The following is a 13974-nucleotide window of genomic DNA, read 5'->3' on the forward strand; positions in this document are numbered from 1 at the left end:
TAACAAAAGGGTACCTGTTCGTCAGACTTGGTGAAACCTGAAGTGCGAGAGTGCACAGGCAGTGGGTGTGTGAGAGCCAGCTGTGACATCACCGCACCTGTATGCTCCAAGTCAGTTTGAAATAATCCTGAGAGGCCGAACGTGTTGAATACAGCATGTACTGCCTGGACGGGCCTGGCCGGGCCAGCAGGGGTGCGGAGCGGGATAAAAGCAACAATGACATGCCTGGAGTTCCTCAACTGGCTGCTTTGTTTGTCAAAGCAGTCAGCTGGATGAACAACAACAAAGAGTTTGAGCCTTCTTTTCCACTTGCATGGCTCCTAAAATCACAACTGTATGTTGTTTTTTGTTTTTCCTCTAATGCTTGTCTACCACTAAATGGACCTGAACAATTAATCAAATTCAAATCGTCATGACAGAGTAGTAGAATGCAATTTTCTAATCGCAAAGGATGCCAATTCTGCTTCATTTTGGTCAGTCAGGTTTGTTATTTGTTTGTTTGTATATACACAAACACACACACGGGGACAAAAATGTTGGCAGCACTTCTCTATTAATGAAAGAAAAATGATGATAAAATGTAAGAAAAAATATATAAATATAAAAAATAGTAACCGGGCAAGGAAAATCAGATATTGCCTTTCAAATGTGGTTCAACAGAATTATTAAAGAAAAACAAACAAACTCATGTAGCCTTAGCCTAATGATTTGTTGCATAACATTTCAAAGCAATCACTGCAATCAATAAATTTTTATAACTTACAAGGAGACTTCTCCAACTCTCGGGAAACAACCGGAGCAAAATTGCTCCGGTTGTCTCAATTTCGAAGGGTTCTTTCTCCAGACTGCATCTATCAGCTCCTTGCACAGATGGTCAGTAGGATTTCGATCAGTGCTCGCAGAGAGCCACTTCAGAAGAGTCCAATGTTTTGCTCTTAGCGATTCTTGGGCGTTTTTCGCTGTGTTTTGCAAGACCTGCAACCCAAGCCAGGCTTTCCAACGATGGCCACAACATTTCTCTCTGGAATACCTCTCTGGAGAGTCTTAAGATTTCATTGTACCCTGTACAGATTCCAGACTCCCTGTGTCTGAATTTCATTGGTTAATTTTAATTAATGTAATCACAATATTGAAGGGCGGAAAAATAACTATTGGATTATTTTTCATAATAGTTCAGCCCTACCGCTGACGCCCCGCCCCCTTCCCTCCTTTTTTTTCCAACATTGTGTGTCTTTTTTCAAAAATGCTTATGGTTGCACTCAAGTTTCTCCTCTACTTAAATGTGACGCCTGGAGTACAGATAAAGTTTCAGAAGTCAGCTGGAGCTCAGAGCCATCGTGGGTGCAGCACCTATTTAGCACTCCTATTTTAAACTCCTCCCTTCATTGGTATCTTTGGCATTAAAGTGTTGCCTCACAGTCTGGACTGCTCGCTTCATCTTCTCGTCACAACAAACTCGTAAACGCGCAACTGCAAAGTGCTATAGAAAGCTTTTGCGAGTGCCACGCGTTGTGGGGATGTGCTCAAGTACACGTACAATATGTTTTTCTACATCCCCCAGAAAAGTTATACCACTATTTCGCTTGCAATCAAAAATCATTCCAACTTGAACATATTCACGACATCCAAGCAACTGCAGTATTTTCCAGATTTATAACATTCCTACTTTTCCCGGAATTCCTCATTTTGCACAAACAAAGATAAGTGAATCTTGCGAGCACGAATGGTTGTCCTATGTATGCCCCGTGATTGGCCAGCAACCGGTTCAGGGTGTCCCCCGCCTACTGCCCGAAGACGGCTGGGATAGGCTCCAGCACCCCCCTTGTGAGGATAAGCGGATCGGAAAATTGATGGATGGATGTTCAGCTTAGTCAGGACACTTGAAAAATACAGTATTTTTTACTTTCCCCAAATTTCATACTTGACAGAGCAAAACTGACAAATTTAGGTATTTCACACATCCTTCTTCGACATTGCTTGACTGATTCAAATACTTGTGCTACCCTGGCCACCAGGAGGCAGTATAATAGTCATAGACACAAATGACAAAAATAGACTTAATGCTCTTCTACTACTGTAAGTGAGATATAATCAGATCCAGTAATAATAGTCTTTTTTTTTTTTGGTAGAGGATAAAGAATATATGGATGTCAGCATTACGTTGTCTGCATGTGTTCAAATATAAATTGCTTCTAAAACGGCGATGATCAATGCTACCTGTTAGCAAGGCACCACTGCACTGTGCAACTTAGTTCTGATCCTAAAACAGATTCATTGCATCTCCATTCAATTCAATGGGAAACATGACTTCGGTTGAGTGAGGGAACAAATTCCATTGGTATTCCACTGTGTGTTCTGCTTTCTTAATGTGCTCAACTGATTCCTGGAGGGAGTGGTTCAAGGGACACTTGTATGTGCCACTCTAATTGCGATGAATTTGACATGTTTTGTCTCTTCCTGCCCAGACCGCCGAGACAAAGAACAGAGAGCTGGAGGGGAAGATCGGCGTTCTTCACATGGACGTGGACGACAGTCGCCAGAAGCAAGGCAACGTCAAAGGCGAGCTGAAGAAGTTGATGGACATCCTGGACATCAAGCTGGACGAGCTGCACGAGTTCCGACGGGGCCTGTCCCGGCTCGGCGTCGACAACTGAGCCCGTCGACCCGCCGTTGACGTCTTGAGGGAACAAACTCCGTGGCGCCCACTCTCCCTCTCAAGTCACGTCCACCAGGAGGCACTATGGACATACTCTAAGGAGGAGGAGGAGCGTGCTCTGACACAACCTCACCTTTTGTGTGCAAGCCAATCAAGCGTCATACTTTGGAGCTTATGTTTATGGGGGCAGGGGCAGTGGTGGTGGGTTCTTTATAAGGGCTACAAGTAACAACACACAAGGGGAATGTTGCTGAGTGTCACTCGAGTAATAATTGGTGTTATTCTCAAGCCCCACTCCGCCTCCTGGCAATCAATAGGCTCTATCTCAGGTGTGTCACTTTATACTTGGATGCCATGAACCCACGAGACTAATGGCCGTGACACTAAGTGCCTCTGGAGGGTGAAGGGGTTTGGGGGGGAGGTGAAGTCCTCCTGGCAAGGAGATGTGCCCCCCCCCCCCCACATGAAAAGCATCCTGCTAAACGGGTCAAAATGTGTGGAAAGCCGTTTTAGCATTTTGTCCATAGCCTTGATATCCCGCTTAAGGTCCAAGTACATCCGTTGACCTCAATTGTAAGAGTTTAGTGCACTCATAGAACTAGGACACACGAGTCAAATTGCTCGGAGGACTAACACGTTTTACACTACAGTGTGATGTTTCTGCATACTTGTACGTAAGACTCACTTCATTAGTGAGGCGAACCGGCGCAGTTGTGTTCGACTTGTGAAGTGGTGGATGTCATCAAATAGTTTAATGTTGAATAAATGCTCAAATGGCTTTTTCCATTTGTTAGATATTGAAGATGTCCAGCTTCAGGTCCATATGTACCAGTACATACATTGCATATGGACCTGAAGCTAGATTGTCAAATGTTCTCGAGACGTGTACTGTAACTAGTACTCACCTTCCCACTAAAGAATCCTTTTGTCGTCCAGCATTTCCATAGACGGGTACAAGTGATGCCTCCATAGCTTTCTTCACCAACCATGTTGTCCAAAAAGAATATAAGCCAATTTTGCGGTCACGTTCAAGGACCTGTCGTGCGAGTGTATGCAATAGTATTTTTGGGCCGATCTGTTTAAAGGCTATTGATGTGCTTCCTTCCACTCAATTATTTATTTTTTTGCTGTGTGTCTGTGTGTTGGTGATGTTTGTTTGGGGTGAGTGGCCATGGTGCTGCTTCATGGGTGCATAATGTGAATAACAACACTACTGAGGGACTTGGCTTTTGTCTGACATTATTTATTTGGGTGCCTCTCTCCTATGTATGTGTTTCTATTATGAGCAAAGTCAATCGACATGATGTACAATAGGATGTAGGAACGATACCAAACCTGTCTTCTCTCAGAGCTGCTTTGTACAATCTATTTTTAAATATTTACAACAACAAAAAAAAAACACCAATGTACTTGCATCCCTGTCATAAAATTGGAATTTGTTAATTCATGTAATATCAAACATAAAGTGTGACCTTTTGTTTTGAACCAAATGACTCATGTAAACACCCGTGGCTTCTCTTCATTGTACAATATAACTGATTACTTTTAAAAAATCACTGAAAACAGTCAGTGAGTTGAGTGAGTGGTATAGTGTGCTTACCCACTGAATTAGACCAGCATCCAAAGTCAGGTTTCGGCCACGGCTAGTCGACACTAATTTATAGACAGCATTGTTAGTTGTCAAAATCATGTTTAGAATAGTTCTGTAATAGTTAATACACCAGAAGGGAGAGGCTCTTGAACTGACTTTTCAATGCTAAAACAATGGTTACCCTTGAATTTTCAAATGTGCTCTTACAGGAAACATGACGCAACCAACGCACATCATCTTGGTCAACATGTCAAATAAGAGTAATTTGTTTGCGATCTTGAAGAAAAAAAAAACATTTTGGGCTGTAAAATTGTGCTTTTTTATTTTATTTTTTAACTTCTTCATTCCTGGTCAAAATAAAAAACGGAAAGCCCAGTAAAATAGAAAGAGTCCACATTAAAGCACATCATGATGCTTCTGTTTGACAGGTGGCCTTGTAAGTGTGGTAAGTAAAATCTACTACTACTACTACTACTACTAAGTACAGTCCTGTATACCAGGTCTAAAATACAAAGCGATGGTGAAACATTTCTGGTGGGTAAAAACGAGGCAGCTCGTCTCTGTACCGCGCTGTACAATGTACATCACTAAACTGAGCCCTAATCCTAACGCACACAAAACCACAATAATTGAGCAGGGATTTACCATTTTTCTCTTGCCAGAGGAAAAAAAAACAGCCACAAAACTGCCTGTTTGCAGCGATGGAAAAACCCCAATGAGGAAATATCTGCAGTAGAGGATCCGAGGACAGGTTGCCTTGGCAACTTAATCCCACTCACTGCACCCCGCTCCCCCCCCCCCCCCCCCCCACCTTAAAAAATTGGGAAGCATACAGTCTCTAACATCTCATCTTTTTTATGGGACAAACAATGAGGGAATGAAACTTAATGACAATGCAAAGTAGTGTATTTCCTGTCTCCTCAAAATGACTCAACACAGCCATTAATGTCCTAACCACTGGCAACAAAAATGAATTCACCACGTGAAACCGCCACTTAACACTTAACCGCGACTTAACTCTATCTTCATTCTCATCAGAAATTGCCACGCAAACTATAAAATCTTGAAAGTACTTTGCATTTATTTTACCTACAGAGTGAGTTGAGGGATCATGCTTTTCGTTTTCTCCCAGTCTTGCTTCATGGTTTTAATGACCTATTTTAAATTGAGTAGTGTGACAGCACCACAAAGAGGTGCAAGTTGGAACTTCTGATAATTGTTTACTGGCCTGCTTGACAGCTTGCATTTGAAGTCCCTGTACCAAGAGTTCTAAGATGCACAATACTATAAACTAAACTTTCCACTTCCATATGCCAACATTCTTTATGACCTATTCAAAGTGTAATTTGTAAACACCAGTAAAATGCTTGACTTTACAATTTCATTTACAATAAATGAATTAACCAATTATTTAATAAGAGAAACAAAGAATACACGAGATATTCGATATTAGAATACACGAGCTGAATTATAGGGGGAAGAAAGAGCATGATGCTGATTTTCCAAGTGTGGTGCAAGTACCACTCGTAGTACACATGCTCACTCTATTAATTGGTTCAATAAATCAAAGACTGCAAATTTCCCCAATGTGGGACGAATAAAGGTTATCTTATCTTAAAAAATCACAGAATTATTTCTTTTAAATCAAGTCAATTACAATTGTGAAAACCCCTATCGCACTGAGGGGTGACATTAGAAAAATTGCTCTGGGGCAGACACGGCACGTACACTCGGCCCACATACCTCAATGAATGACGGTCCTGCAGTGGCCCACGTCTGGCATCCATGATGTGGGCCGCATTCGGCTCAGATCTGAGCCACATTGTAAAACCATATCTGGCCCTACTCCGGCCCGACGCTGGGCCAGAACAGGTTCCTGATATCAGCCTGAATTCAACCTCAACGAAGTCACATCTTTCATGAGCCATATTTGACCCACATTTTAAAAAAAGTCTCAAAAACGACTGTTATAAAAATATGTTTATTGTCATAATTTGTGAACCTCACATATAACTCCACATACACTGGAAAAATGCACTTTTCTTTATTTAACAGTGAACACAAAGTCCAAATTGGGATGCAGCTTACTCTTGAACGGTATTTTTCTGTCCATCAAATTGTTGCGCTCTCCTTGTCCTCTTTACTTCTCATGGTCTCCTTCCTGTCACCATCCCGATCAGGAGCCAGATGTAGCCATCTTTTGAATGTGACATCAATTTCCTGGTCTGAGGCCCAAGATGTTAGGCTGTTAGGTCTCACCGCGGCTGTAAGAACTGTAAGAAAACAAGAATGGACAGTGTGTTAGGAAAACAAACATTTGTACATGTCATGAACAATGAATGGTCAGTAAAAATAACCCCTGAAATTTCTCATAATAATAATAATAATAATACATTTCATTTATAAGCGTCTTTCAAGCCACTCTAGGACACTTTACAACCAAAACTAAACTAGGTGTGACGCTGTGGGGCGGAATATTTGCCACCAAAAACTAAACGTGAATAACTTTTAAATAGTTTATACTGAATTTGAATTACGTGAATTGAAGGTCAGTGGCTCGGATTATGGATGGACTTGTATATTTTACTCTGAATCATATTGAATAACTGAATCTGAATTGTACAATCTGAATTTGTAACGATATACTTTTTTTTCTTTGAAACTATTTGATCCTCACTGAAAATTCAATTCTGTTTATTTTCATATTCAGTCTTACAAAAATACAAAACAACGTTTTTTTCAACGACAGAATTGAGGTACTAAGTTTTATATTAACTTTATGGTCAAGTATGAAGTATACGGTTTGTATTGCAGCAAACGGAATCAAAATTAATTTCATTGTATTTCAGTACAGAAAGGGTTCTTTTTGGCAGCACCTTTGACTGTTCGATCACCGACATTTTCACAAGTGATGTGTCGGTCGCGAACGAGCCGGTACAACAGTTTTTAGCCAAAAAAAACAACCATGTATAGCAAGGCGTTTTTAGACGAAAAAAGCGACCATGTGTAGTAAGGCGTTTTTCGACAAAAAAAACGACCATGAATAGTAAGGCGTTTTTCAACAAAAAAAAACGACCATGAATAGTAAGGTGTTTTTAGCCGAAAAAAACGACCATGAATAGTAAGGCGTTTTTCAACAAAAAAAAACGACCATGAATAGTAAGGTGTTTTTAGCCGAAAAAAACGACCATGAATAGTAAGGCGTTTTAACAAAAAAAAAAACGACCATGTACAGTAAGTCGTTTTGAGCCGAAAAAAAAGGACCACGTATAGTAAGGTGTTTTTAGCCAAAAAAAACGACCACGTATAGTAATGCGCTTTTAGCCGCAAAAAATGACCATGTATAGTAAGCCGTTTTTAGACGAAAAAAAAGACCATGTAAAATAAGGAGTTTTTAGACAAAAATAACGACCATGTATAGTAAGGCGTTTTAACCCGAAAAAAATGACCATGTATATATAGTAAGGCGTTATTAGCCCAAAAAAATGATCATGTACTGTATAGTAAGAGGTTTTAACCCGAAAATAACGACCATGTATAGTAAGGCATTTTAACTCGAAAAAAACGACCATGTATAGGAAGGCGTTTTAACCCGAAAAAAACGACCATGTATAGTAAGGAGTTTTTAGACGAAAACAACAAACATGTACAATAAGGCGTTTTTAGCCGAAAAAAAACAACCGTGTGTAGGAAGGTGTTTTTAGCCAAAAAAAACGACCATGTTTAGGAAGGTGTTTTTAGCCGAAAAAAAGCGACCATGTATATAAGGCGTTTTTAGCCGAAAAAAAGGACCATGTATAGTAAGGCGTTTTTAGGCGAAAACAACGACCATGTATAGTAAGGTGTTTTTAGCCAAAAAAAACGACCATGTTTAGGAAGGTGTTTTTAGCCGAAAAAAAGCGACCATGTATATAAGGCGTTTTTAGCCGAAAAAAAGGACCATGTATAGTAAGGCGTTTTTAGGCGAAAACAACGACCATGTATAGTAAGGTGTTTTTAGCCGAAAAAAAACGACCATGTAGAGTAAGGCGTTTTTAGCCGAAAAAAAAGGACCATGTACAATAAGGCGTTTTTAGCCAAAAAAAAACCAACCGTGTGTAGTAGGGCGTTTTTAGCCGAAAAGTAAACGACCATGTATAGTAAGGTGTTTTTAGCTGAAAAAAAACCGAACATGTATAGTAAGGTGTTTTTAGCCGAAAAACAAAAAGACCATGTATAGTAAGGCGTTTTTAGCCGGAAAAAAAAAACGACCACATATAGTAAGGTGTTTTGAGCCGAAAATAACGACCATGTATAGTAAGGTGTTTTTAGCCGAAAAAAACCCCGACCATGTACAGTAAGGCGTTTTTAGCCGAAAAAAACGACCATGTATAGTAAGGTGTTTTTAGCCGAAAAAAAACGACCATGTATAGTAAGGCGTTTTTGGACGAATTTTTTAGCCGAAAAAACCGACCATGTGTAGTAAGGCGTTCTTAGACAAAAATAACGACCATGTATAGTAAGGCGTTTTAACCCGAAAAAAATGACCATGTATATATAGTAAGGCGTTATTAGCCCAAAAAAATGATCATGTACTGTATAGTAAGAGGTTTTAACCCGAAAATAACGACCATGTATAGTAAGGCATTTTAACTCGAAAAAAACGACCATGTATAGGAAGGCGTTTTAACCCGAAAAAAACGACCATGTATAGTAAGGAGTTTTTAGACGAAAACAACAAACATATACAATAAGGCGTTTTTAGCCGAAAAAAAACAACCGTGTGTAGGAAGGTGTTTTTAGCCAAAAAAAACGACCATGTTTAGGAAGGTGTTTTTAGCCGAAAAAAAGCGACCATGTATATAAGGCGTTTTTAGCCGAAAAAAAGGACCATGTATAGTAAGGCGTTTTTAGGCGAAAACAACGACCATGTATAGTAAGGTGTTTTTAGCCAAAAAAAACGACCATGTTTAGGAAGGTGTTTTTAGCCGAAAAAAAGCGACCATGTATATAAGGCGTTTTTAGCCGAAAAAAAGGACCATGTATAGTAAGGCGTTTTTAGGCGAAAACAACGACCATGTATAGTAAGGTGTTTTTAGCCGAAAAAAAACGACCATGTAGAGTAAGGCGTTTTTAGCCGAAAAAAAAGGACCATGTACAATAAGGCGTTTTTAGCCAAAAAAAAACCAACCGTGTGTAGTAGGGCGTTTTTAGCCGAAAAGTAAACGACCATGTATAGTAAGGTGTTTTTAGCTGAAAAAAACCCGAACATGTATAGTAAGGTGTTTTTAGCCAAAAAACAAAAAGACCATGTATAGTAAGGCGTTTTTAGCCGGAAAAAAAACCCGACCACATATAGTAAGGTGTTTTGAGCCGAAAATAACGACCATGTATAGTAAGGTGTTTTTAGCCGAAAACCCCCCCGACCATGTACAGTAAGGCGTTTTTAGCCGAAAAAAACGACCATGTATAGTAAGGTGTTTTTAGCCGAAAAAAACCGACCATGTATAGTAAGGCGTTTTTGGACGAATTTTTTAGCCGAAAAAACCGACCATGTGTAGTAAGGCGTTTTTAGACAAAAATAACGACCATGTATAGTAAGGCGTTTTAACCCGAAAAAAACGACCATGTATATATAGTAAGGCGTTATTAGCCCAAAAAAATGACCATGTACTGTATAGTAAGAGGTTTTAACCCGAAAATAACGACCATGTATAGCAAGGTGTTTTAACCCGAAAATAACGACCATGTATAGTAAGGCATTTTAACTCGAAAAAAACGACCATGTATAGGAAGGCGTTTTTAGCCGAAAAAAACGACCATGTATAGTAAGGAGTTTTTAGATGAAAACAACGAACATGTACAATAAGGCGTTTTTAGCCGAAAAAAAACAACCGTGTGTAGGAAGGTGTTTTTAGCCCAAAAAAACCCGACCATGTTTAGGAAGGAGTTTTTAGCCGAAAAAAAGCGACCATGTATATAAGGCGTTTTTAGCCGAAAAAAAGGACCATGTATAGTAAGGCGTTTTTAGGCGAAAACAACGACCATGTATAGTAAGGTGTTTTTAGCGAAAAAAAACGACCATGTATAGTAAGGCGTTTTTAGCCGAAAAAAAAGGACCATGTACAATAAGGCGTTTTTAGCCAAAAACAAAATAACCGTGTGTAGTAGGGTGTTTTTAGCCGAAAAGTAAACGACCATGTATAGTAAGGTGTTTTTAGCTGAAAAAGAAACGAACATGTATAGTAAGGCGTTTTTAGCCGAAAAAAAAGGACCATGTGTCGTTAGGCGTTTTTAGCCGGAAAAAAACGACCATGTATAGTAAGGTGTTTTTAGCCGAAAAACAAAAAGACCATGTATAGTAAGGCGTTTTTACCGAAAAAAAAGAAACGACAATGTACAGTAAGGCGTTTTTAGCCGAAAAAAACGACCATGTATAGTAAGGCGTTTTTAGCCGGAAAAAAAACGACCATGTATAGTAAGGCGGTTTTAGCCGAAAAAAAACGACCATGTATAGTAAGGCGTTTTTAGCCGAAAAAAACGACCATGTATAGTAAGGCGTTTTAACAAAAAAAAAAATGACCATGTAAACTAAGGTGTCTTGAGCCGAAAAAAACGACCATGTAAACTAAGGTGTCTTGAGCCGAAAAAAACGACCATGTATAGTAAGGCGTTTTTAGACGAAAACAACGAACATGTACAATAAGGCGTTTTTAGCCGAAAAAAAACAACCGTGTGTAGGAAGGTGTTTTTAGCCCAAAAAAAACGACCATGGTTAGGAAGGAGTTTTTAGCCGAAAAAAAGCGACCATGTATATAAGGCATTTTTAGCCGGAAAAAAGGACCATGTATAGTAAGGTGTTTTTAGCTGAAAAGTAAACGACCATGTATAGTAAGGTGTTTTTAGCTGAAAAAAAACGAACATGTATAGTAAGGCGTTTTTAGCCGAAAAAAAGGACCATGTATAGTAAGGTGTTTTTAGCCGAAAAACAAAAAGACCATGTATAGTAAGGCGTTTTTAGCCGGAAAAAAAAACGACCATGTGTAGTAAGGCGTTTTTAGACAAAAATAACGACCATGTATAGTAAGGCGTTTTAACCCGAAAAAAACGACCATACATATATAGTAAGGCGTTATTAGCCCAAAAAAATGACCATGTACTGTATAGTAAGAGGTTTTAACCCGAAAATAACGACCATGTATAGCAAGGCGTTTTTAGCCGAAAAAAACGACCATGTATAGTAAGGAGTTTTTAGACGAAAACAACGAACATGTACAATAAGGCGTTTTTAGCCGAAAAAAAACAACCGTGTGTAGGAAGGTGTTTTTAGCCCAAAAAACCCCGACCATGTTTAGGAAGGAGTTTTTAGCCGAAAAAAGCGACCATGTATATAAGGCGTTTTTAGCCGAAAAAAAGGACCATGTATAGTAAGGCGTTTTTAGGCGAAAACAACGACCATGTATAGTAAGGTGTTTTTAGCCGAAAAAAAACGACCATGTATAGTAAGGCGTTTTTAGCCGAAAAAAAAGGACCATGTACAATAAGGCGTTTTTTAGCCAAAAAAAACCCAACCGTGTGTAGTAGGGTGTTTTTAGCCGAAAAAAAAACGACCACGTATAGTAAGGTGTTTTGAGCCGAAAATAACGACCATGTATAGTAAGGTGTTTTTAGCCGAAAACCCCCCCGACAATGTACAGTAAGGTGTTTTTAGCCGAAAAAAACCAACCATGTATAGTAAGGCGGTTTTAGCCGAAAAAACCCCACCATGTATAGTAAGGCGGTTTTAGCCGAAAAAAACCGACCATGTATAGTAAGGCGTTTTTAGCCGAAAAAAACGACCATGTATAGTAAGGCGTTTTAACTAAAAAAAAACCGACCATGTATACTAAGGTGTCTTGAGCCGAAAAAAACGACCATGAACAGTAAGGCGTTTTAACTAAAAAAAAAGACCATGTATAGTAAGTTTTTTTTAGCCGAAAAAAACGACCATGTATAGTAAGGCGTTTTTAGCCGAAAAAAACAACCATGTATAGTAAGGCGGTTTTAGCCGAAAAAAAACGACCATGTATAGTAAGGCGTTTTTAGCCGAAAAAAACGACCATGTATAGTAAGGCGGTTTTAGCCGAAAAAAAACGACCATGTATAGTAAGGCGGTTTTAGCCGAAAAAAAACGACCATGTATAGTAAGGCGTTTTTAGACGAAAACAACGAACATGTACAATAAGGCGTTTTTAGCCGAAAAAAAAACCGTGTGTAGGAAGGTGTTTTGAGCCGAAAAAACCCCACCATGTATAGTAAGGCGGTTTTTGCCGAAAAAAACCGACCATGTATAGTAAGGCGGTTTTAGCCGAAAAAAAACGACCATGTATAGTAAGGCGTTTTAACAAAAAAAAAACGACCATGAACATTAAGGCGTTTTAACTAAAAAAAAAAAGACCATGTATAGTAAGTTTTTTTTAGCCGAAAAAAACCACCATGTATAGTAAGGCGTTTTTAGCCGAAAAAAACGACCATGTATAGTAAGGCGTTTTTAGACGAAAACAACGAACATGTACAATAAGGCGTTTTTAGCCGAAAAAAAACAACCGTGTGTAGGAAGGTGTTTTTAGCCGAAAAAACCCGACCATGTATAGTAAGGCGGTTTTAGCCGAAAAAAACCGACCATGTATAGTAAGGCGTTTTTAGCCGAAAAAAACCGACCATGTATAGTAAGGGGCGGCCCGGTAGTCCAGTGGTTAGCACGTCGGCTTCACAGTGCAGAGGTACCGGGTTCGATTCCAGCTCCGGCCTCCCTGTGTGGAGTTTGCATGTTCTCCCCGGGCCTGCGTGGGTTTCCTCCGGGTGCTCCGGTTTCCTCCCACATTCCAAAAACATGCATGTCAGGCTGATTGGACGCTCTAAATTGTCCCTAGGTGTGAGTGTGGGCGTGGATGGTTGTTCGTCTCTGTGTGCCCTGCGATTGGCTGGCAACTGATTCAGGGTGTCCCCCGCCTACTGCCCGGAGATGGCTGGGATAGGCTCCAGCACCCCCCGCGACCCTAGTGAGGATCAAGCGGTTCGGAAAATGGATGGATGTATAGTAAGGCGGTTTTTGCCGAAAAAAAACGACCATGTATAGTAAGGTGTTTTTAGCCGAAAAAACCCGACCATGTATATAGTAAGGCGGTTTTAGCCGAAAAAAACCGACCATGTATAGTAAGGCGTTTTAACTAAAAAAAAACGACCATGAACATTAAGGCGTTTTAACTAAAAAAAAAAAGACCATGTATAGTAAGTTTTTTTTAGCCGAAAAAAACCACCATGTATAGTAAGGCGTTTTTAGCCGAAAAAACCCGACCATGTATAGTAAGGTGGTTTTAGCTGAAAAAAACCGACCATGTATAGTAAGGCGTTTTTAGCCGAAAAAAACGACCATGTATAGTAAGGTGTTTTTAGCCGAAAAAAACCGACCATGTATAGTAAGGCGGTTTTAGCCGAAAAAAAAACGACCATGTATAGTAAGGCGTTTTAACAAAAAAAAAAACGACCATGTATACTAAGGTGTCTTGAGCCGAAAAAAACGACCATGTATAGTAAGGCGTTTTTAGACGAAAAAAACGACCATGTATAGTAAGGTGTTTTTAGCCGAAAAAACCCGACCATGTATATAGTAAGGCGGTTTTAGTCGAAAAAAACCGACCATGTATAGTAAGGCGTTTTTAGCCGAAAAAAAACAACCGTGTGTAGGAAGGTGTTTTTAGCCGAAAAA

General features: G+C 39.6%; 1 protein-coding gene across 3 annotated transcripts in view; it reads left to right on the forward strand.

Annotated features, from left to right (window-relative positions):
* Positions 1 to 3877, forward strand: part of homer2 (homer scaffold protein 2) — a 27411-nt gene extending 23534 nt beyond the window's left edge. For all 3 annotated transcript variants that reach the window (XM_086106732.1, XM_086106730.1, XM_086106729.1), the window contains exon 9: positions 2466 to 3877. In XM_086106732.1, the coding sequence (XP_085962858.1) occupies positions 2466 to 2654 (189 nt within the window). In that variant the 3' untranslated portion in view covers positions 2655 to 3877. The remainder of the gene's footprint in view (positions 1 to 2465) is intronic.
* The last annotated feature ends 10097 nt before the right edge of the window (positions 3878 to 13974 follow it).

This window comes from Hippocampus guttulatus, chromosome 3 (assembly GCF_054856545.1).
Source record: "Hippocampus guttulatus isolate MCC_2025c chromosome 3, RoL_Hgut_1.0, whole genome shotgun sequence".
NCBI lineage: Eukaryota > Metazoa > Chordata > Actinopteri > Syngnathiformes > Syngnathidae > Hippocampus > Hippocampus guttulatus.